The sequence below is a fragment of the Haliotis asinina genome, chromosome 2, assembly GCF_037392515.1.
Source record: "Haliotis asinina isolate JCU_RB_2024 chromosome 2, JCU_Hal_asi_v2, whole genome shotgun sequence".
NCBI lineage: Eukaryota > Metazoa > Mollusca > Gastropoda > Lepetellida > Haliotidae > Haliotis > Haliotis asinina.
In genome coordinates, this window is record NC_090281.1 from 95,724,263 (window position 1) to 95,749,735 (window position 25,473).

General features: G+C 39.7%; 1 protein-coding gene across 1 annotated transcript in view; it reads left to right on the forward strand.

The window, feature by feature from the left end:
* The window catches only part of LOC137274634 (uncharacterized), a 37,151-nt gene that overhangs the window by 5,997 nt on the left and 5,681 nt on the right, over nt 1-25,473 (forward strand). The window contains exons 3-10 of the mRNA XM_067807937.1: nt 2,773-4,044; nt 9,320-9,415; nt 11,759-11,872; nt 13,701-13,814; nt 22,310-22,420; nt 23,742-23,852; nt 24,064-24,174; nt 24,558-24,668. Of these exons, the coding sequence (XP_067664038.1) occupies nt 2,773-4,044; nt 9,320-9,415; nt 11,759-11,872; nt 13,701-13,814; nt 22,310-22,420; nt 23,742-23,852; nt 24,064-24,174; nt 24,558-24,668 (2,040 nt within the window). The remainder of the gene's footprint in view (nt 1-2,772; nt 4,045-9,319; nt 9,416-11,758; nt 11,873-13,700; nt 13,815-22,309; nt 22,421-23,741; nt 23,853-24,063; nt 24,175-24,557; nt 24,669-25,473) is intronic.

Sequence of the window (25,473 nt, forward strand, 5' to 3'; positions counted from 1 at the left end):
ATGGGGCCAGGTTTGATATAATGCTCATTTGCGGTTTGTTTTTTCGTCATTGTTTATAGGTTGAATTCACTGGGTTGGAATAAGTACACATAGATTGCTGCCGATAGTTGAAGACACGCCAGTTCACTCATTGGTAGCAATGAAATATCCATAGTAACGTGTACCAATGAGGAAAATATAGCAATCAATTAACTGCATGAATACCAGTACAGCAAACAGCACGCGAGGCAGTACAGTACGACAGTTGGTCCAACACATGGTAGTAATGTCTAAAGGCGAAGGAAAGAGTAGACTCATACAGTAAATGAAGCACATGACAGTAGGCTCTAATGATAAATGAAGCACATGGTAGTAGGCTCTAAGGATAAATGAAACACATGACGTTAGGATCTATTGGTAAATGAAGCACATGTTAATAGACTCTAATGATAATTGAAGCACATGACTAGACTCTAACTGTGACTGACGGATTTAAGTCTACCATTTCAGATGAGATTAATGGATAATTAACATATATCGATCGTCTCCTGCAGGAGATACTAAGTCCTATGTGGTGAGTGAGTGAGTTAGCATTTATAGTCACAGCGGCAGTATTTCAGCCACATCGTGACTTATATAAATTTAATGTATAAATTCATCAGAAATGCGCAAATTTTAAAACCTGTCGACGAAGGACGGTAAAACCAGCTATTAGGTCACAGATATAAGAAATAAATCTAGCATATATTTGTAAAATAGGATTTTAAAATAAGACAATAAACGATTTTATAAAGGCTCAGGATCACCTACAACGTAAGGTAGTTCACCACACCTGGGGCCATGGGGACTTACAGTACTTTGGCTACCTTCAGGGACCCAGGCTGGAAATAATCATTCCTTCAGCCACTTGTACTCATATTTAGCAAAAATAAAACAAAATATGTTCTAGGTTTAAACCCTAGATATTAGATCCCATGAGGAGACGTTGTCTGGCTGTAAGAGATGCTAGGGAGGACCACAACCCTTATTTTGGAGGATACCTTGGCATCATGAACTTTACCTTTGTTAACGAGTTTCGGCGAGCTTGTTCGGTTGCTGTCAAGATGTTCAGTGCAGTTCTCTTTTTGTCATGTAACATGAATATATGAGTAACAGTAAATACATTTAACATGTTTAAGGAAGTTATTGTTATGTCTGAGTGTAATTTGTTGCCAATCAACGTTGACATTTCAATCAAGATTCAGTTGACGTTCACAGCAATAGGGTTTAGTACAATGGTGTCGACGTCGTAACCGGGGTTTGAGTATTAGTAAACTCTATTACTATTACCAGTTACCTAATAAGTTGGCGGAGTGGTGGTGTAGCCTAGTGGTTAAAGCGTTCGCTCGTCACGCCGAAGCCCCGGGATCGATTCCCGACATAGGCACAATGTGTGACGCCCATTTTCTGGTGTCCCCGGCCGTGATATCGCTGAAATATTGCTAAAAGCGGCGTAAACTAAACTTCCTAATAATTTGGCCTTTCCGTATTGTCGGGGATGATGTAAGCGCAAGTTACACATTCGCTTGGCCCGTCCGGGGCTTTAATGTGTAAGAGCAAGGAGTCTGACGACCGGGACTCCTAACTACCACAAAACATTCAAGTACTGGCACTCTGGCATACACTGACTGCCTCAACACAAGGTTCTATACTCACATGGGTTTACTCGAGTCCACTGTTCATTACAAGGTGACCCTGGCCTAGCCAGGATATGAGAAGCTGTGTAATAGATATGGAACTGACCGACGCGATTCGAGCATTCTGCTGTCTCTTAAACCCGTACCACTTTCTAGCGCTGACCGTATCTTTATCAGGTTTGCGAGCCTGTTCCACCCATGTCACATCACCCTACAATCAATCCGATTCGTTGAAAGTTACATCATTTCATGGTCTCATGTCGTACCGCATGATCGGAAATATTCCTAGATAGATATCCGTTTAAGAAGCTTATCTGTTACGGACATTTATCCTGTTCTTTATATCTTAGCGTTTTACCAAGCAATAATAGCATTGACTCTATTGCGAAATAACCGTAAGTCTCAATAATAGTTTCTGTATAAATGATGTACATTTAACGTATGACAGTAATAATACAGTGGCTAGAAATCTATTCATATCTATTTTTGGCAGTAATGTAGTCATAGGTGCTCATATATTTCTTTTACAAGACTGGAATAGGTCTTCAGCAACCCAAGATAGTCTAAAACCTAAGAGGCGACTAACGAGATCTGGTGGTCAGACTCGCTGACTTGGTTCACCCTGTCATTTGTTCCCAAATACCAATTGCTCACTTTATACAGACTAACGTGACAAGTTAAAGTAACAGCCTAATTTATCACAAAAATCCAAACATTTCTGCAAAATATTATAATATAATAGTTCAGACAGCGACGTCACATAAGACGCAGTGTTTGAGGAATCCCTCGGCCCTTTGGTAATACCTGAAGAATATCCGTAGTTATTAGTTATTGGATTGGTTATCGAATGATCCACTTTATGACCTTTCGTTAACAGTCGAGGTTGAACTTTCATGAGGCACCAATGTTCATAAACTTCAGGAGCAATGGCATGTGGTTAAAGCATGGAGTCGTCAGGCCGAAGACCCGTGTTCGATTCCTCACATGTGTGAAGCATATTTCTGACGTTCCCCGCCGTGATAATGCTGGAATATTGCTAAAGCGGCGTAAAATCATACTCACTCACTCAGAGACTGCGTACATATTCTTCATGTCCTTCATTTGTGTTTGTCTGCAGGTGCTTTAGCGATGCCAAAGGGACAAGAATTCGTTGCAGCCTTCTTTGAACAACCATACCAGAGAGGCAGCTTTCCAGACATGTTCTTTGTGATTCTGTCTGAGGAGAATGCCACTGTTCACGTTGAGAGTGGATTCGGTATTTCGGAAGATTTACAAATCCAAGCCAGGGAAGAATACAAATACAAAGTTAATGAAAGTTTTTATTACCAAGCCAACCTTCAGGTGACTGACATGTCATTCCACTTTTCATCCACTGAGGATATAACCCTCTTCTGTTATCACGTACTGGTTAATAAAGGAGATGGATACCTTGCCTTACCGATAGAAGCATTATCGACGGAATATATAGTAGTAACGCACATTGATAATCACACAGGATATCAGACAGACCTTCCTTACACGTCGACAACACAAACTGTTTTCCTCATTGTCGCTACGGACGACAATACCCAGGTGAACATCAGTCTTAAGATACAAGGACCCCTTATGGCTGATGGATGTGGCAATGGAACTTTCTTCAATGGGGAGAGCAGAAAGTTTACACTCAACAAGTATCAGACAGTTGGTGCTTACTGTGCCGAGGACATTACTGGAACACTGATCACCAGTGATAAACACGTGGCTGTGATTAGTGGACATAATATGAAGTACACCCCTCACATTAAAGATGGCATGGTAGAAATGTTGCTACCGGTAAAATCATTTGGAAGAAGCTATTACTTGCCAGAACCACCACCTGTTACTGGTGGGGCTGTATACAGAGTTGTTGGATCAGTATCGTTAACCACCGTCCGCTCCCCGTCAGTCAGTAATATATCCTTCTCTGTGGGTGAGCGGGAGTCTCATGACATAACTGTTGACTCCACCACAGGACCACTGTACATTGAAGCCGACAAACCCGTCATAGTTGTTCAGATAACTATAACAACACCATCCATGGCACTCGTCCCACCCACCAGTTTATACTCCAGCTCTTATGCCATCGGAAAACCTGTTCTTCACGCGACATTTGACCTAAAGAAGGTGTATATAACGGTCATTATTCCAACTGACAAGGTTCTCGGAATACGTCCACAGATATTTCACCAGTTTAAGGTCATTAAAGGAAGCTGTTTCTCAGAGGCATCAGTGGAGTTGACAGCACCAGGATTTTACAGCCTGACCCACGTGGACGATGTCCCATTCGGAGCCATGATGTACGTGTTTCCGTATAATGACCAAAACTGTGTGTTCACCCATCTGGCCGGATTGAATCTGACAAATGACGTAGGTAAGTACTGTCACAGTATCGACGTTCAGAATAGTTGCCTCTGTTTTAAAATTTACTAAGCTGAATACATATTAAGATAACAACAAACACTCAGTTTAATCATTGATAATATGATATTAAATGTTGATATTAAATGATTGATTAAATGTTGATATGATATGATATCGTTGAGAGGCAGAGTTATACGTCGTGGAAAAGTCTGGACATTCACAATCTATAACAGTTGAAACGCAAGGTATAACACTGCCTCATAATGTTAATGTCTTTTCTCTGACGCCAGACTGCTGTTTGTAGGTAAACGTGTCTGGACCAGGCATGCCAATGACTGACGTCAAAATACTGTGACATCCACTCACAAAAACTGATGTACAATTTAGACGGAAATAAACTCTCGGGAGAACGGTGAAAATGAACGGTGCAAAAGACAGACCAGGATCGGGTATAGGACACTTACAAAACCGGTTTATACTTTATTTCTGTATACTGGTATTTTTAGTATATATCACTTATGTCTATCTCCAAAACATTAGACGCTGATCATGTGTATTCACTAGTGACCGCAAACGCTAGTCGTTTGGCTCGTATTGAAAATAAAATAATTATATATAGCTCAACATTTCATGTCTCCAAGAATAACCAATGATATTATTTAAGGTGAACTACGATTTGTACCATCTTTCTGTTGCTAAATTTACGAGACAGAAACTACCTGTAACGTTCCAAACGTTTTCCCGAAGTCCGTATCAACAAGCACTTTGTGCATGCTGTCCTCATGTACGAAATATTTAGGTTTTAGCTATTTGGAGAAAGTGCAACCCTGACTCACTAATATTGTATGTTAAGTTCCATGTTTTACTCAAAAGGACAAGCGCTAAAAAGGCAGGCTATGCAATTGCTACAGTGACGATTTTTTTGCGTTTTTCCTCATGAAGTCATTTATTTATCTACGTGAAAATTATACAGTTTTGAAAAAAATAATATTAGTTAACATTATTGGACTTCTTCTGTACAAATTTTCCTGTGCTGCAGTATAACGAAACAATGGCAGTCAGCTGACCTATTGCGTAATCAACCTGATAAGCAGAGCCATGGTGCTCAGATACAGTAGGGAGTGTATACGTGAGATTGGCCAGACCTAAGACCATTGCTCAGCATTGGTACCTCAGGTGAGAATGAAGATGAAATGACTTACCAACCTGTCAAACAAAGCAAGCATGCAATCAGGCACAAGATTGTGCATGGCAAACGATCAGGTTCTTGGAATCAGAGGAAAAGCGGTGTTGCTGTCAACACTTTGTGAACACCTCTGGAAACAACACTTGTCAGAATGAAAAGCTCTGTAAATTCTCCCAATATCAAATTGTGCCCACTTAACGTCCGTTCAGCAATACACCAGTCTTCAGAACTACATGACTACATTCTAAACCATTACATGGATATTTTACCTCTAACTGAAACCTGGCTGGAGGAGAATGATGATATTGTCACCAACTGTCTTGTGCCTGTTAGATACAACATTCAAGCTTGTAACTGGCTTGATCTGCAAGGTGGCGGAGCTGTTACACAAAATTTGTGCCTCGATGTGCAAACGTCGATTCAAACACAACATACTTTCTCCAGATCAATGACCTGACAACCAAACTCATAGTTGTGTACCGATCCCCCGTCACGCAAGAATAACGTGACATCAGATGCCATCACATCAGATCGTCATCTGCAGATAGATGCAACAATGTGTACCAACGAACACATCGGTGACTTTAACATCCATGCCGACGACGACTCCATCGCATTGTCATCTGGATTTCATCATATTGTGTATGAACAAAACCTGAATTTGCACATCACTTTAGCTACCCACAAAAAATGGTCACATTGAGGACCTGTCATCACCAAACAACCTCTGTAACTGTCACTGATCATGGAATATTGGATCACAGTACTGTGACCTGCCATCTGAAGCTGAAACGACCATCTGCGCCCACGAGAGTCATCACACAGAGAAAACCAGACCCACTAACATCGATAAATTTCAAGAAGACATTGATGCTACTGAAATTCCGTTCCTATCATCATCGGCATCGACCAAGTAATTGCCAATATTCAGTTGACACTTACAGCTGAGCTGCACGTAACCTCCTGGGCAAGTATGATCCACTCAAGACTCGCAGTGTTGTAGTAAGACCAGACACCTGCTGGATGACCGATGAGGCGAGACTTGCGAAACTCGACCGTCGACGTGCTGAGAAATCATGTTGACAGAATAGATTGGGATCCATCATCCAATATTTCAAGCTGTAAGGAACAAGGCCAACATCCTCAACCAGCGGGCTAAGATCAACAATATCAAGCAGTCAATTTCTAAAAATAGGAACAATCCAAGACAACTCATTGCTATCACCAACCGACTTACGAAACTAAGAACTGCAATCTATGAAGGTATCAGAGGACCAGGCATATTCCCTAGCAGACTTTTTACAGTCAAAGCTATACGACTTGAATCCTTTTCATCATGTGATATTCGGCTCTACAGGATGATGTGCCATTCTGAGGGAAGTCACTTGGGGAGTTTGCAAAGGTCAAAGTTACAGAGGTGACTGAAATTATCTATAAAGCTTCCGTGAAGTGCTGCGTCCTAGACACTTTGCCTACATGGCAAAGATGCCTGGCCATGATCATGCTGATTCAAACATCTCTTAAAAACGGACAGGTTCCGCCATGTTTCAAGAGAGCAGTCATCAGTCCAATCATGAAAGAAAAAGAAACCAAATGCTTGGATACAACAGTGTTGAAGAACTTGTACCAAATCTTCACTTCCTTTCTAAAATCTTATAGAAAGTTGTGCTGAAGTAACTCAGTGGCCACCCGTGTAGCTGTGGTCTACATGAGGTGTTCCAATATGCATGCAAGGCAAAGCAGAGCACTGAGACTGCTCTCGTGCGAGTGCAGGATGACATATTTCACATCACAAACAGGAGGTGGGGATTCTGGTTCTATTTGACGTGTCAGCAGCTTTTGACACAATGGACTATGAAACGCTCCTATCAAGACTACAACACAGCTTCGGTGTGAGGAACTGAAGGAGTAGGTTGGACTGCCATTCTGTTCTACACACTGCATGTACACCAATGCATATCAGAAAGCTTGTCTACAAAGGACCGACTCTGAGCAGACTTGTGCGGTCCAGCACTACATCATCTTCAACGAAAGCAACCTCCGATTTCAGATTGTGTCCAACAACCTTGGCTCGCTTAAATACCTGTTGAATTCTCTGTTTTCGTCGTGAGCCTTGACATACACAATCAAAGGATCGTCCTGTAAATAAATATGTGCAAAAGTACACTATAAAATTCTATCTTGAAGAGCCTCCACATTAATCAAACCCCGACCTCCAGAACGTATTGGCATATATAAACGATAGAACGAAGAACGAGGGTGGTGTGTTCTGTGGGTACAGACACGATTCTCCTGGTCAGACGGTCATGACTCTGGATATCCTGTTTTGTGCAACAACTACTCCAAAGGAATAGGTGAGGACTGGCACAACAAAAGTATTGGTTGCGTTTAGCTCTGGACACCGGATTTTCTTTAAGAGAGATTTGCACTCGGCCCAAAGTTTGTCTGTAATCTTGGCATTCTGGAGCTTGTCTCACAGCTACATTCCAAAATAGATGTAGCCCTGTTCTTCCACAAGATGTTCAATAGCACATCCCCCTTTATTACCTGACCGATAGTTACTTTGTAACGTTTCAGATGAAGAGTAGTACATTTGTCGAGTCCAGATTTCATGCCAATATCATTAGAAAAGGACTCGACAAGGAGACCATGCTCTTTCAAACGGGTATCTTCTTTGGCAAGGCGTTCGATGTCATCCATGTAAAGGAGAGCAGTGATAGACCTTAGGGATCTGTGCTGAGGAAGTCCATGATGATAACCGTCCGCTTTATTGAGCAGAAAGCTCAGAGGATTTAAGGGACTGGCAAAAAGCAAATTACTAAAGGATTCCCCCAGAAATATTCCACTTCTGAGCGGAATAGACTCCAAAGTCTGCACCCGCCCCTGTGAGTACATCTCAAGTTGTGTCAACCAGCTGTCCATGAAAGACTTGAGCATGTGGAACCACCTTCCACTTGAGATCACATCCACCACATCCCGACAGAGATGAAAACCAAATTTTTCGCCGAAACGTTGTTAACATTTTGCAGTTTTTGTGCAGGCTCCAAAAACCGTTTATCTGCCTTTCCTAAACTGCATACTAACGCTACAGAAATATCTAGTTATTATTGTTATAAGGAAGATGTTGCAGTGATTATGTTTCAGCCTCTTCCAAAATCATTTTTGTACAAGACGTTTACTCTTACTCCCCCAACATCCCTGTGTCGCTCTCTTCTGCTCTCTGTAAATGATATCACTGGAAGAGTAGGTTAGATGACAAAAGGTATTTCAGACTCTGAGGATGTTATACTGAGTATTCAAACGTGTGATAGGGTGGAAATTTATGGGATCAGTTAAGTCTCCTTTCTTTTGAAGTTTGTATTGTGCGACGAGAGAATGGAAGCAGTAAAGTAATGGTGTTTCGACACAGGGGAGCAGTTTCCAATACTTGTGTCGAATGCCATCAGGCCCTGGAGCTGTATCAGATTTGGACTTTTTGACTTTTTTCAGGCAGTCTGTTGAGATATAACAGACAAACGCATTGCGCGATCGTAATCACAAACTCATGGTGCCTTCAGGTTACAGTCACCGTGTACAGATCTCAACTGTTTCTAGAACCTTTCATTGGCATCCATGGGAGATCGTCCATGATTCACACCATCACGTGCACCCTCCGATTTGACTTGCCAGTAAAAAACTTTTTCATCATTTGTAAATAGTTTGTTATTTATGCTTCAGAAATTATCATGAAAGGGTTCAACCCATAGAGATCTGGGTTAGAATTGATCTTCAGTAAGGATCTCATGCTTGTCGTTAGAGGCGACTAACGGGAGCCGGTGGTCATGTTTGCTGGTTTGGTTGACGTATGCTGTTGTATCTCAATTGTGTACATCGATGCGCATGTTGTTGATCACCAGATTGTCTGGTCCAGACTCGATTACTAACAGACCACCGCCACGTAGCTTGTATATTTGCTGAGCCCGTCATTAAACAACAAACCATCGAATCATAAAAGGAGCAGGTAATTTGAATTAAGGTTAATGTTCATCACTGACTCGGTTATTAAAATATCAAGTTCCGTATTTTACTTGTAAAGGTTTCTCTTGTTTACTACTTCCAGACAAGACGACATGCCAACCATCAGAGGGATGTTCAGACGGGACTCCATATCCTTGCTCGTGCACGTCAGGCTACTTTGAATACCAGTGTCAAAACAGTAAGTGCAACAGCAAATTCATCATGGCATATGTTATGCTGACCATCGATTATTGTATAGCTGAATACCATACATAGCTGAATACTGTTGTTACGGTTAAGAATTTACCGTGACAAACCATGTAAGAAATCCCATGTGAACCAGCAAAACAGAACAAAGACAAGTCGTTAACGTTCAAATTCTGTATTATTTTGCAACGAGAGCAAGGTATACAAAGTCACAAGTCAATATAACAATGCTGATTACAAATACAATTCAAGAGAGACAAAATCTAAGTCAGTGAGTCACAGAATACCATATAGCAAACTCACCAAAGTCTTGGTACGAGAGGTAATCAACTATGCAGAATGTAAACACACCGATCGGTCTGACAGCGGATAATGTATGTCAGGCGTTGACGGGTTTTGATGATCAAGCGTTGGCAGTAATATATCCTCCAGTTAATATGAATGAGTGTTGCCGTCAACACGGGAACCAGCCTTTTTATATATACTGAGTCATTTCCCGAAAGTTCAGGCACTTACGACAATCGACAACACTGTAGAATGCCCTCGAATAAATCTCCCGGAAGTAAACACATGGAAAATTAGGAGCAGATAAAATCCGGAAAACCAGAATCCTAAAAGTGTTGTCCAGCTATTAAAATGAAATGTGAATCGTCATACGTATTATTTAATTAATGACAAAAATATACCGAAAATACACACTCATAACACTGCACATAACTGAATACTGTACGTACAACAAATATGGATGGATCATTTAAAGCGCTTGACCGAGTCGCGTTCCCTGGGCGTACCAGGCGCTTATGGCCATTGACCACCTAGATGTATGAAAGGCAATACTCTTGATTGCTGTTTTCACGGTGCTGCAAACGTTAAAGAACAAAGAATGATTTAAAATAAGACCGTCAGCATCGTGCCTGTGATACTCTATACCGTGTTATTTTTTATTGTGTACGAGTTATACATTATACGCTCAATCCATATCATGCGGTCTTGTAGAGGTGGCGTTCATATAGGGTTAGGTCAGAAATCTGCCGTGCGATAACAGATAACGTAGACCATATAACACACCACCACGTCAAAGTGAATCATTCATTAAACATCCATATAATCCGCATAACATTGTCAAAAGGTTCATAACTAATTTCGTACCACCCACGCCTTGCTGGTAACCCATTATTTTCGCCGGAACACTCTGTCACATAACCGTCCCTATGTTGACACTTTTTCGTCAGTGATTGGGGTTTTATAATATAAGTACCATCTGCGCGAAACAATTTAAAGATAAATACGAAACTGCACAATGACATGTTTCAAATGTCTCAGTTACTGGTCACTGTTCATATCTTGCATAAGGGCATTATTTAAACACATGGGATTTTATACAAAACTTACAAGTAAAGGAATACTACTTCATGGCAGTGTTACTATATTTATCACGTCTTCACCCACAGAGCAATACGAAGCTTGTAAAGACAACTGAAACAACTGCGGAATGCCAAAGTCATGTGTTCGATCCATATTTTCCAGTGCTACATACTGACTTTTACTGTCGCTAGCTGAGTCCAGTGCGCAGTCATTGCAGAGAAAGTATATGTTAGGTTCAGAAGCTGTGAGGTGTTGATGCCCGTGCCGAAACTAAAATAACGGCATTCACCTCTCAGTGACAGTAATCCAACAGGAAGAGAGGGTCAAGCACGGGATATCCAGAGTAAGATCATCACATATAATGCTACCTGTATAATGTATTGCAGTTGAATATTTACAAAGGATAACACTGCCGCATGACAAACTACGAAACCATACAAACAAAATGTATCAAGTCATGAAACTATAGAAGCTATATATCAGGTCACGATGCTATTAAAACCCTATATGTCAGGTCACGACACTATAGAAACTATATTTCGGTCACAACACTATAGAAACACTATGCGTCAAGCCATGGAACAATAGAAACAATATGTTTCAAGTCTGCATATATTCAAACACTGCATATCAAGTCGGGACACCATAGAAACTATATGCCAGGTCATGACACTAAAGAAACACTTTATGTCAGACAGTGAAACAATAGAAACAACATGTGTCAGGTCACAAAACGATAGAAACAACATGTGTCCGGTGACGAAACTGTAGAAACTATATGTATAGGTAATGACGAAATAGATAATACATAAATCAGGTCAAGCAACAAAATAACTTTGCTCAAGTTAGGCGAGGTACTGAAACTGAGCGTATCCTGCAGTTTGTCTTCCTTGAATATATGCATACAACCAATCACATAAGTGATTGTGAAAAAGTAGTTGAATGTGTAATTGAGTTGTAAATATTCTAGCTTCAGGCGGCTGTACGGTTGATCCATGCCAGTACTCCAGTAACTGTACTGACCTGGACACTCTGTACCAGTGTGACTGCGTCAATGGATCGGGAGGGGCTTCTTGTGAGACAGGTAAGACTGAAATGATTTTATAATAAGTATTAATTAACAGTATTAATTGCTTGTTGCTCATCTACGGGTTACCTGAAAGCCTCAGCATCAATCATCATTGCTGCCAAATGATTAGAATGCATTGTTAATTTATTATTTATAATGGGGTGCATTGAGATGGCACGTATCAGATGACCGGGTTTAGTAAATCACTTGTCACAAGACAAGAGATTTATTTACTTATATGGGGGTTAAGCGAAGTTTAGGTAACAGTTGTAATGAGATGACTCGGTCTCGAACACCAGTTCAGATGGGATAATTTGATCTGAGACAACAGTTACACTTTGATGACTCGGTGTGAGATAACAGTTAATAACTGGACGACTGTTAGATGACAGTTAATATTGGACAACGTGATCTCAGATAACAGTTGCATTTTGATGACTCGGTGTGAAATAACAGTTAATATTTGGACGACTTGATTTGAGATAACAGTTTCAATTTAATGACTAACTGTTAGATTACGGTTAATATTGGACAACGTGATCTCAGATAACAGTTGCATTTTGATGACTTGATATGAAATACCAGCTAATACCGATCTGAGATAACAGTTACAATGTATGACTTGATCTGAGATAACGGTTGCAATGTATGGACGATTTGATCTGAGATAAAAGTTACAATGTATGAACGATTTGATCTGAGATAACAGTTACAATTTGATGACTTGGCGTGAGGTAACAGTTAATACTGGACGATTTGATCTGAGATAACAGTTACAATTTGATGACTTGATCTGAGATAACAGTTGCAATGTATGGGCGATTTGATCTGAGATAAAAGTTACAATGTATGGACGATTTGAACTGAGATAACAGTTACAATGTATGGACGATTTGATCTGAGATAACAGTTACAATTTGATGACTTGGTGTGAGGTAGCAGTTAATGTTGGACGACTTTATCTGAGGTAAGTTATTATGACATGATCGGGACTGAAATACCAGATTTCACTGTATGAGCAGGTGTTTTTAGTATAAATATATGCTTGGAGGTACCAATGTGGCCTACACTGGTTTTGTATGGCAGTCTCAAACAGAAACAGCATGGCTAGATTATTTCTCCGAAGACAGAATAAGCGGTTATTAAAGAGTGTATGGGTCTTACAAAGGGGAAAATATAATTGTTTGTGGCAATATTAATCACTTATCTTATGGTGTTTTATCTATCTGAACATCCATGCACTTGTGCGCATTTACAGAATATACACGGTGCCAATAGTGTATGTGTTAGACAGTGCTCAATTTAAGAGATTTTGTCGAGTGTACAAGATAGTTGATAAGTGATAGTTACTGATAAAGAAATGTTCATGCCACAGTCGACACAGGCAGATATTTCATATAGAACAGGTTTTATCGGTCTTTTGTATAAATAAGACCCAACAAAAATTATAGTGCAGAAACGATTTTGGTGCTATCCTGCAAAAATAACTTACACATGCGTGTATATGTACATCGTGACCAGGACTAATATACACTAGGTTTTCCGGCACAATGTGGTGAAGGGTTGGGTATGGATTGGCCAGTTGTCCTACGGGAAAATAGCTGTACTTGCATCCTCTGGATAAGACAGGAGCTAATGATTATCAAAATCGAATCCCGGTTCGACACGATTATGCTTGAAGTAATTTCAGCATTACCCTGTTCCTTGCATCAAAGCAGTTCCCATCAGGGACCCGTATGACCGCGGGCCTTTTCCCTCACCCAGCTGACTCACCGTGAAACAGGCGACATTAGACCTAACTTCTTCACTCAGGTGTACTTGTAACGATGCCCTGTTCTTACAGATATCCTGGATGACTGCATCAACAACAACTGTACAAACGGCACCTGTGTCGATCAGGTGGGCAATTACACCTGTAACTGTACTGCTGGATACACTGGCAGTCACTGTGAGACAGGTAAGAGTGTTGCTGATGCGTTCATAACTACACCTGTACTTGTGAACCTGGACATACAGGCCTGAACAGTAGCACGGGTGACACCTTTTTACTCGAACTGAAAACAAAAAGCAAAACAATTGTAAGATTAGTAGAAAGATTTTATAGCAATTTGAATGTTGTAGCGGCTTCATTCCGAGTCCTAAAAGAGCAACAAACAGGACAACAAACATTTCAGTCTGCCATTTCAAAATAGTGAGACAGTTCAAACTCAAAGGCACTTTTTGCACGATCCTGGAATAAGCTATATAAGCTGTACAGTGTTTTCAACATCTACTGCCTTAAAGAGTAACAAGACTACACATAACACATCCCTACCACACACTGAAAATATATGGCTAATGTATAACAGTCGAACATTTTCATGGTCAGCGAACAACACTGAATAACGGTATCGTCGTCTTCTTCCACCACCCCTGCTACTTCTACTACTGCTGCTGTTGTTGCTACAACAACTACAAATACTACGACTGCTACAACTACTACTACCACAACAAATACTACTACTACCACTACTACTATTGTAACTACTACTACTACTGCTGCTGCTGCTGTTGCTACTACTACTACTGTACTACTACTACTACTACTACTACTACTACTACTACCACCACCACTACTACTGTTGCTGTTGCTACTACCACTAGCTACTGTACTACTACTACTACAAATAATACTACTACCACTACTACTACTGTATCTACTACTACAAATACTACTACAACTGTTACTACTGTAACTACCTCTACGTCAGTAACTACTTCCACTGTACTACTACTGTATCTACTACTACTACCACTACTACTACTGTATCTACTACTACTACAAATACTACTGGCACCCATGAAGAGCCACCTCTTCGTGGTGGGTGCTGGGTAACGCTAAGTGCTCTTCTCCCGTGTGGACCCGGGACAGAATGTGTCCACAGCACCCCATTGCAACCTGTTTGCCGTGGGTTGCGTCCCGTATCGGTGGAGGACGGGATCCTGGTGGTTGAGGGCAGTTCGGCTTTTAACTGCGTCCCATTTGCCCAACACACCACTTCGGCTCTTACTTCACCTAGACGGATGGTTGAATGAGCCCGATTCAACCAATCGGCTGGTCATGCCAAGCCCTGTGCATAGACTACATATGTGTCATTGCAGAAATTTGATTTGAAATTGTTTTGAAGTTTGGTCTTGGCACTATTGGTAATCTGTAAATTTTAGTATTGTGAATTATGATAATATGAACTTTGCCTAGAGTCTTATGCCAGAAGGCAATGGCTCAAGGGCCAATCTGGTAGATTAATTTCTTATAATTCTTCTACTGGAGTATACCATCCGGGTATCCTTGGTGCTGCAGGCTGGAGGCTTGCTTTAGCATTGTCCTTGTGATACTCCATTGTGGGTGGGGAGCTCGGACGATGAACCAAATTAAACAAACCATGGCTTTTGAAATTCCACCCAAAAAAACCCAAAACGTTTACTTGAAACTGACCCTGATGATACTGACCATAGACCGTCTGCATTGATTGAGTACTGGTCGCGTTTCGTTGTGATTGAGACTCCTAACAAGATACCCTTAAAGCTTAACCCCTTTGCTATCTCCAAAGGTATTCAAGGTATTGCTGGAGATGTGAAAAACATAAGACGATTTCGTTTGGGTGCACTGTTAGTTGAATATAGTAAAAAACAACAATCCACCAACCTGATGAACATCAAATCTTTCGTGGGCATTCCCGTCACGGTGTCTGCTCACAAAAAACTGAACACGAGCAAAGGTATCGTTAGGGATCGAGACCGATTGTTTGACGATATGTCGGAACTTGATATAGGATCTGAAATGAAGAATCAAGGTGAAATCTACGTCAAGCGATTTTCAACTCGGAGAAACAACGAAACCATCAAAACCAATACGTATCTGTTTACATTTTCCTCTCCAAATGCACCCAAATCAGTGAAGGCAGGCTACTGTAATATTCAGGTTCATACATACATTCCCAACCCGCTCAGGTGTTTTAAATGCCAGAAATATGGACACTGTGTAAATACTTGCACATTGTCTGTTGTGTGTGCTCACTGTGGTGAGAAGGTTGTGACTGTGTTATTATAAAATGCACCAACTGCTCAGGCGACCATTCTTCATTTTCTAAACAGTGTCCATGTTGGAAAGAGCAAATGGAAATCAACAAAATAAAATTTACACAAAATATCTCTATTTCCGAGGCAAACAAACTGGTAAAGAGATCTGATCTTACAGGAAGTTATGCTACAGTCGCAAAAACACCATCTGAGTCCAGATCTAAAATAACAAAATCATCTGCATGCTGTCAGACTACCTTGACTTGGGTCAATTGCGATTCTCCACAGCTTTTATCCCCTACTATATCATCTCAGACTGAGGAATCACTTCCTAGTACCTCCAAGTCTTCTTCTGATAACAAATCATCATCTTATCGTTATTCAAAGCCCTGTTTCACTTATTACTACTAATATGCATGCTGTTCCTGGGAGAATTACTTTACATGTAGCGTTTACGCTATGCTCACTCTATATTTCACCGTCTTCGACGTTTGCCAAAACTGATTTTCAAGCTTTATATCACCCAACTCCCGAAGCCCTGTATTATAATGGGAGATTTAAATGGGCACAACCCACTCTGGGGTAGTGTAACTACAAACACTAAAGGGACAGTGTTGGAGGACTTTTGTTCTGACAATGACTTATGTCTTTATAATGATGGCACATATTTACACCCTGGGACAAGGACCTTTTCTGCTCTTGACTTGTCATTGACAAATTTAGAACTACTTAATGAATTGGAGTGGTCAGTCCACGATGACCTCTGTGGAAGTGACCATTTTCCTACTATATTAAAATCTGTAACTCCATCAGATGTTCTTCCATCATCAAGGAGAAATTCTAAAAAGGCTAACTGGGTTTTATATGAAACACTGTGTGCTGAAAAACTTAAACCCGAACGTTTTATTGACGTTCCCGATGCTATTACATGCTTTTCTGATTAACTGAATTCCATACCTGATGAGTGTATACCAAAGTCCTCTGCAGTTCCACACATAAGAAAACCATGGTTCAACAATGAGTGCAAACAAGCTAGGAAGGCAAGGAAAAAAGCAGAACATTATTTCCCATCCCATGGTGCATAATTTAAATAAATTTAAAGTTTTAAATGCTAAAAGACGGCGTACTTTTAAACAAAATAAACGCCAATCTTGGCAAAATTATGCATCCAAAATAAATTCTCGAACACCCATGTCAAAGGTATGGAAGATGATCCAGAAAATTAAAGGTAAAGGTACTAAATCTACTGTCCATCAATTCTTAAACATGGAGATCAATTGCTTACTGATAAATCAGATATTGCTAATAAACTAGGTGAAACCCTTGCTAAACATTCTTCCTCTACAAATTATGTACCAAAATTCCAGCAATATCAAAACCAACAAGAAAAGAAAACTATTTATTTCAATTCTGATGACGGGGAAGATTATAATGAAACGTTTTCTATTCATGAACTCAATACTGCTCTTGATCAAGCTCATGACACTGCTACTGGAGCTGATAACATACATTATCAACTATTGAAGCATTTACCATAATCCTGCCTAGAAACTTTCCTGGATATTTTTGATCATATTTGGACATCGGGTAACTTTCCTCCCTCATGGCGTGATGCCATAGTAGTACCAATACCTAAACCTGGACGTGATCATACGAATCCATCCAATTGTCGTCCTATTTCACTAACTAGCTGTGTTTGCAAGACCATAGAACGCATGATAAATAATCGACTAGTTTGGTACTTGGAAACAAACAATCTCATAACAGATATACAATGTGGTTTCCGTAAAAATAGAAGTACTGTTGATCACCTCGTGCGACTGGAATCATTTTTGTTAAAAACGCACTAATTAACAAACAACACGCTGTGTCTATCTTTTTTTATCTTGAGAAGGCATATGACACTACTTGGAAATATGGCATTTTAAGAGATTTACATGACTTCAGGTTGCGAGGTCGTTTGTCGTTTTTAAATAACACACAATTCCAGGTCCGTGTGGGTTCTACCTTGTCTGATCATTACAATCAGGATCAGGGTGTTCCACAAGGCAGTATTTTGTCCGTCACTCTTTTCAGCATCAAGATCAACAGTTTATCAAAAGTTTTAAACGATTCAATTGATGGATCGTTATTTGTGCATGATTTTAATATTTCATGTCGTGGTAAATATATGCATACCATTGAACGGCAATTGCAGTTGTGTATAAACAAGATAAATAAATGGTGTCTTGAAAACGGCTTTAAATTTTCTAAATCCAAAGCTAACTGCACACATTTTTGTCGTAAATACAAACAACATAAAGACCCTGAACTCTCTCTAGATGGCACGCCGATTAAGTTGTGAAGGAAGTCAAGTTCTTGGGTCTAATCTTTGACTCACACTTAACGTTTTTACCACAAATTAAATCATTTAAAACTAAATGTCTGAAAGCACTTAACTTATTGAAACTGGTTTCAAATTCAAAATGGGGAGGGGATCAAGCTGCCCTTCTCCATCTATATCGATCACTCGTTCGTTCTAAACTTGATTATGACAACGTCTATGGAGGAGCCTGCAAAAGCAATCTTAAACTTCTTCATTCTGTCCATCATCAAGGTCTAAGACTTTGTCTTGGATCTTTTAGAACTTCACCTATTGACAGTCTCTATGTTGAGGCTGATGAACCATCTCTTGAGCAGCGCCGTATAAAGTTAGCTTTACAGTACATTACTAAATTACACTCTAATCAATCTAACTCTGCATATAACCGTGTTTTCAATCCCCTTTATGAGGATTTATACAACAAAACGTCTTCTCTTGTCCCGCCTCTAGGACATAGAATTAAACCCTTTCTTTTTGCTGCTTCCGGCATTCCGCTATAAAACATAGCTCCCTCCCGTCTTCTTTCTTCTCCTCCTTGGCAGTTGCTCAGGCCCCAAGTAGACCTAACATTGACCACATTTCAATAATCAAAAAACTAATGAATTACAATATAAACAAGAATATAATTAAAACATAAATATAGCAATTATAAATCCTTATTTACAGATGGGTCCAAGGATGGTGGCGCAATAACTTGGATCCAGAACAATTGTTTCTAGATTACCAGATAGCATACGTAGTCCTATTTTTACAGCAGAAGCTAACGCCATATTAACAGCTCTCAAATATATTCAAAGACACCCTAAACGGAAACAATATATAATCTATTCAGATTCTCTTTATTGTCTTCAGGCGATTAGAAATGTATCATGTAAACATCCACTTTTAATTGATATTATTGAATTGTATAATAATCTTGCTACTGGACAATACGACATCGTCTTCTATTGGTTACCCAGCCACGCAGACATATCTGGTAACACAATGGCCGATCTTGCTGCCAAGGCAGCACTCAACAAATCTGTGACACCACTTCTTATTCCATACTCTGATTACAAAGCGAGCATTAGAACTTACATACGTGATCTGATGCAGAAGAAGTGCGACACCCAAGTAGGTATAAATAGATTACATGAAATAAAACCGTATATTGGTTACACCTACTTGGGCTGTCAGTCCAGATTTGAAGAGGTCATACTACGACGATGTCGTATTGGCCATACTAGATATACTCATGTATAACTTTTAAAAGGTGAGGATCCTCCATTTTGTATCCCTTGTGATGAGAGAGTTACGGTCAAGCATATCCTGCTTGACTGTGTTGAATTCTCCATCACAAGGGATAAGCATTATACACTTAAAACAATTAAGGATCTTTTTACCAGCGTTAGGTCCCATTTAATTATTGATTTTGCAAAATATATTGATGTTTTGGTTGAAGTTTGAAAACTTGTTGTGTAAATAGATGTATTTTAATTATTGGAAGTTTGAATTAGTAACTTGAATTGTTGGTGGCTCTACCCTCAAAGGGGGTTGAAGTAATGTAAAATTATTGTCCTTCTGAGATGGTACGTAAGTCCAAAAGCATTCACAGTCAGTATAAACTTTCCACTGTTCTTAGTCGTAGTATATCTGTATTTTTAATTTTTGGCTAGATGTGTCTAAATTGCTAACAGCTGGGGCGATGATGTAAATCCAACTAGGGTCCATGCAGGTAGCAAAGGTACTGTAAGTCCTCATGGTCCCTAGTATGGTGATCTACCTTCAGTTGTTGGCAATCTATAGCCTGATTTTATATTGTATTGTCCGAATAGTGATATTAGTTTTAGCTTTGCACGCTAGTTTTAATTGAAATTGTGATATTGTAGTTGTTTTACTGTCCTTCGTTGACAGGTTGTATACTATACATATATATCATGTCAGAAATAAATGTTCTCGTCAAGATATGGCTGAAACATTGCCGATGTGACGTTTAATATTAACTCACTCACTCACACATATCACTACTACCACAACTACTACTGTATCTACTACTACAAATACTACTACTACAACTGTTACTACTGTAACTACCTCTACCCCTGTAACTACTACCACTGTACTACTACTGTATCTACTACTACAAATACTACTACTACCACTACTACTACTACAAATACTACTACCACTACTACTACTGTATCTACTACTACAAATACTTCTACTACCACTACTACTACTGTATCTACTACTACTACAAATACTACTACTACCACTACTACTACTACAAAAACTACGGCAAATACTACTACTACTACAAAAATACTACTACTAGAACTGTCACTACTGTAACTACTACTACTACAGCCGCTGTAGCTACTCTACTACTACCACTACCTCTACTACTACGACGGCTGTTGCTGTTCCTGCAAACCTAATTCTTTTACTTATGACACAAATGCCACTGCTATTTTAATGCATATTCGCTCTTCGGTGTCGTACCCTCGTTCTGCGAGTAAATTAACTCTTTATCACTTACGGTTTTCAATTCTGCAAACCGCTTGAAACAGGCTTAGTTATAGTACAGCTGCCTTGGAATGTTAAATATTGAAAACCTTTTTTGCTGCAAACACCTGGAATACTGTTGGTGTGACCTAAAACAATATTCCTTCATTAATTATAACATTTTACACCTGAATGTGATTGTCAGTATTAATTTTAGTGGTGACAGTAACTCACTCTTCGGAATTGAAAAGAATAAGTCTGAAATGAATAACCCCTGTTCACGTAGGTCCCGGATCTTCATCTCAAATACATGTGTATGTGTGATTTTACATTAAAATACTGGCCCACTATAGACAGTGCACATCTCTGAATGTAAATGGACTTTCTGTGGCATTAACAATTGTAAGTAACGGTATATGTTGAGAAGTATTCATACAGACTACATTTTCAGCTAAGGTCAAGAGCTAAATTTTAAACAATAACATTGGCATTTGAAACAGTTAGTATGCGTCATGCTGTTAGATCATGGAGAAAGTGTTGACATGCCCCATTCAAGGAGATAAATTCAATAAATCACCTAGCATATAGTATTGTTTCGTAACCATGTATACTACACAAACCGTCATAAGATACTGTATGAGAGTTTGAAAATTCTTGAAAAAGTATCAGGTGATTTGTATGGTGAAACGTGTGTTGAACAGGCTCATCCAGAAGGACAATGAAAGAATAACAGATCATGTTTTCATCTTGTTTTATTAATTAAACCCATGTGGATATTTTATCTGTCTGTCTGTCTGTCAGTCTGTCGGTCTCCTTGTTTACATGGTAGAAAATGTATTAACTGTATTAATTATTACGTGATGTTAACTGGGATTACGCAACAAAATATCAGTAACACTGACTGTTGTCATCTTGTTGGTTACATCGTGAAGAAATTCGGAATGCAGCAATACTCTACATTCTAGTGGGCATTGTACCAAAGTATAGGACGACTTGCAGTACGAAGATTTCAAGGTAGTCTGAGAGACTATGTGTGAGGAGAAACATGAGGATCGTGAAGGACATGTTGAGGATTTGATTAATGGGTCATAGGAAACAGGACATGACTAATTCCTACATCCTTCTTGGATACACACAACCAAAATTAAGCACCAAATGTGTTTTGGGGTGTGTAGTACATTCATTTAACTTTGTTTTAGCAAATGCTATTCAAGTACTGTGTGTTTTCCCATTACGATCATTAGCCATGTCGTCAATATTCAGATTGTTTGCTTGTGAAAGGTTACATTTGTTCGTTCTCCTGGCTATTTATTTATAGGGAGCTATATCAGACACGGTGATATATATATGATGTATTTTGTACTTTTTACATCTATGTGAACGTGAACGACATCTCTCAATTAGTATGTAGGTTTTCATAATGTCAGCAATACAACGGTCAGTGCATATAGCGTCTTTTCATCCAGCCATACACACACATATTCACACTAAAAGCAAAACATACATGTATGTTTTGCTGATTCGTACATGAATGAAACGTTTTGTAGATATCGACGACTGTGCCACAAACCCATGTGTCAACGGTGCCTGTGTCGACCTCGTCAACAACTACACCTGTGACTGTGAACCTGGGTACACAGATCGGAACTGTAGCACAGGTGAGGAGTTGTTGACATTGACAGGGTATTATTCATCCAAACGGTCCAAACGGTTGACTGAAATTGTCCACCTCTGTCTCACATATTATATATTCGGTTAACCCAGATAGGCACATCTGATCGCGTTCCCTGCTTTCCTGACCATCGCTGATGTGTCTGTAGATTATAGACTGCACGATCATTTTATTAGTGACCAAACTGTTTCACAGATTAGTTTTACTTAAATTAAAGGGTCGTGTTATGCAGAATGAATTCAGTGGCGATTTGAAAACGTTCCCTGATTAATGAATAAGACATTTAAAGTAATGAGGAATAAGCAGACACGACGCTTTAATTCCTATATCACCCCTTCCGTCAGTGGAATAACGAAGAAGTACCTTCAAAGGTTGTTCAAAACGGAAAAGAAATTTCAAGAGTTTCATTGCTTTTGTCAACTTCTTTTTGTCCCTTCTCGACTAATGGTTTACGCTGATGGGACGGAAGCATGCCAAAAGAGGTATTTCTAATAAATGTTGTTGGCTCTCATTTTTGTAACAGGGCCTATTGCGCGAGTGAGTGATACATTGATCTATCCCTATGAAACACATTTTAGGATAGGAAAAGTCAGTGATGTAATTTTTTTCACTCCTGATGGTATTGAGGTATTACCTGAAGCAAAACGGCACTTAGGCTATATTTTTTTCCCAAAAGGTATGTGTTTTCATAATAGATAATGATAAATGAATATTTCTTTAGCCCCTTATCCATATACAATATGCTCAAAGCTGTGTACATGAAGTGAAAAGTTTAGTCATGATAATATCTTTTGAAGAGATGTGTCTTCAAATGAGCTTTAACAATTTGTTTTTTCAGACAGAAAACATATAACAACAAATACATTACCTCTGATATGTGCAAGTTATAATAATGATAAAAATCCCCGTTCGGCTTTTCATATTGCACACGTCATCTGTTGCATTCCCCAAGACAAACTTGAATTGATTTATGCTAGACTAAGTTGATATTTACATATTTCTTGTATCACTTGTATCTTTAGATGAAACGCCCCTGAACGATGCGAGAGTTTTAACGTTGAATACGTTATTTCTGGCACGAGTATAACTAGTGGCACGGGAAAATAATACAACATTGGATCATTTGTAGCATGTTTAGTAATTATGTATACGTTGTGAAGAAATACATCTGCGTGCATTTCCATCTGAATAATATCAACACAAAATATACCGTACAGTGCAAAACATGAGCCAAATGCTCATGGTAGGAAAAATGCGTAACACACTAATAAGCAAGCCGTCAAAGCCATTTTGAGTTGTACCTGTAGATATCGACGACTGTGCACCAGAACCATGTGTCAACGGTACCTGTGTCGACCTCGTCAACAACTACACCTGTGACTGTGAACCTGGGTACACAGATTGGAACTGTAGCACAGGTGAGGAGTTGTTCACATTGACAGGGTATTATTCATCCAAACGGTCCAAACGGTTGACTGAAACGGCCACTAACGACTACTAATTGCAATAAGAAGATATATCTAAATATGACCTCAATGACATTCTCGCAAATATACAATATAGTGAAACTCGTAACGCAATGTATTAGCATGACCAGTTGGGATTAAATCACAATGTACCTGTTTGTAGATATCGACGACTGTGCCTCAAACCCATGTGTCAACGGTACCTGTGTCGACCATGTCAACAACTACGCCTGTGACTGTGGACCTGGATACACAGGCAGGAACTGTAGCACAGGTGAACGCCTCTTCTAAGTTGCACTGTTTTTATTGATATTAAACCCGCCGTGTAGTCCATTTCTTAAGACTCATATCGCTGGCAAACAAGGTCAACCGTCTAACTCGCTCACCCAAAGCGGCTATGGAGAGGTTTTGACGGCTGTCTTTATGAACTGACGAGTAGGTGCCTGCCTCTTTGAGTGTTGGTTCGAATCCCGGATTCAAGGCTAGCAATTTTCGAATTTGGTAAAATATACATAAAACACAGGGATATACACCTATGTATATTTTCATTTCATACAAAATATATACGCACTTTACTGATGTTCATGAAAGCGAAGACAACAAGTTCATAATCAAACAGATATAGTTTGTGTAAAATCATGATGTAACTCCTTGCAGATATTGATGACTGTGCAACGAGCCCATGCGTGCATGGTACCTGTGTCGACCACGTCAACAACTACACCTGTACCTGTGAGCCTGGGTATACCGATTGGAACTGCAGCACAGGTGAGGCGTCGCACACTCACCACGGCTATATCACACAGGTTAAATATCCTCTATAACCCTGGCAGCCGCACCTCATTAGTACGGACCTCACGGTTTCAGTTCTGTAACCGTTTTCAGCAGCGAGAGATATCAAGGGCGCTGAAGGCCCAATGAAAGTTGACGCTTAATATTCGTTTATGCGAAGAATTACCCAATAGTGCAGTTATTAGAGTGTTAGTGTACTCACATGGATCTTACATTTACCTTTGGATTGTCTTATCTTCTCTTTCGTTGGAGCCGTTCTCCCGGTTATGCTTTACGGCTGTGAAATCTGGGGGTTTGAGAACACTAATTTAACGGAACGTGTACAGTTAACCAAAGGAATGGTTAACTGCAAAATTGGTTCTAATTTAGACTGTCTCACAATCCCTGAACCACGTTCTTTTGCCTACTGCCAAGTCTTCTCTGCAGTACTAAAGCTTTAAATGAAGCAAGTCTAGATTTCCTTAGGTTCAGAATCTCTGGTCTACATAGGTCGAATATTCCCCTTGAATTGAGATTTGTGCATTGTGTTATATGGTACTTTATGGTAAACTATAAAATCTGTGAACGAAGGACTGTAAAACCGACTAGAATATCACAATATCAAGAAATATAACTAGTATACATCAGCATTAACTGAGAGGCCAAATTGGGACAATGCAATCTGAAAAATTGCCGAGGAACCCGGACAAGGGAAAGGAGGGTACCGCTCCCGGGACCATGGGGACGTACAGTACTTTGGTACCTGCATGGACCCTAGCTGGATTTATACCATCAGCCATTG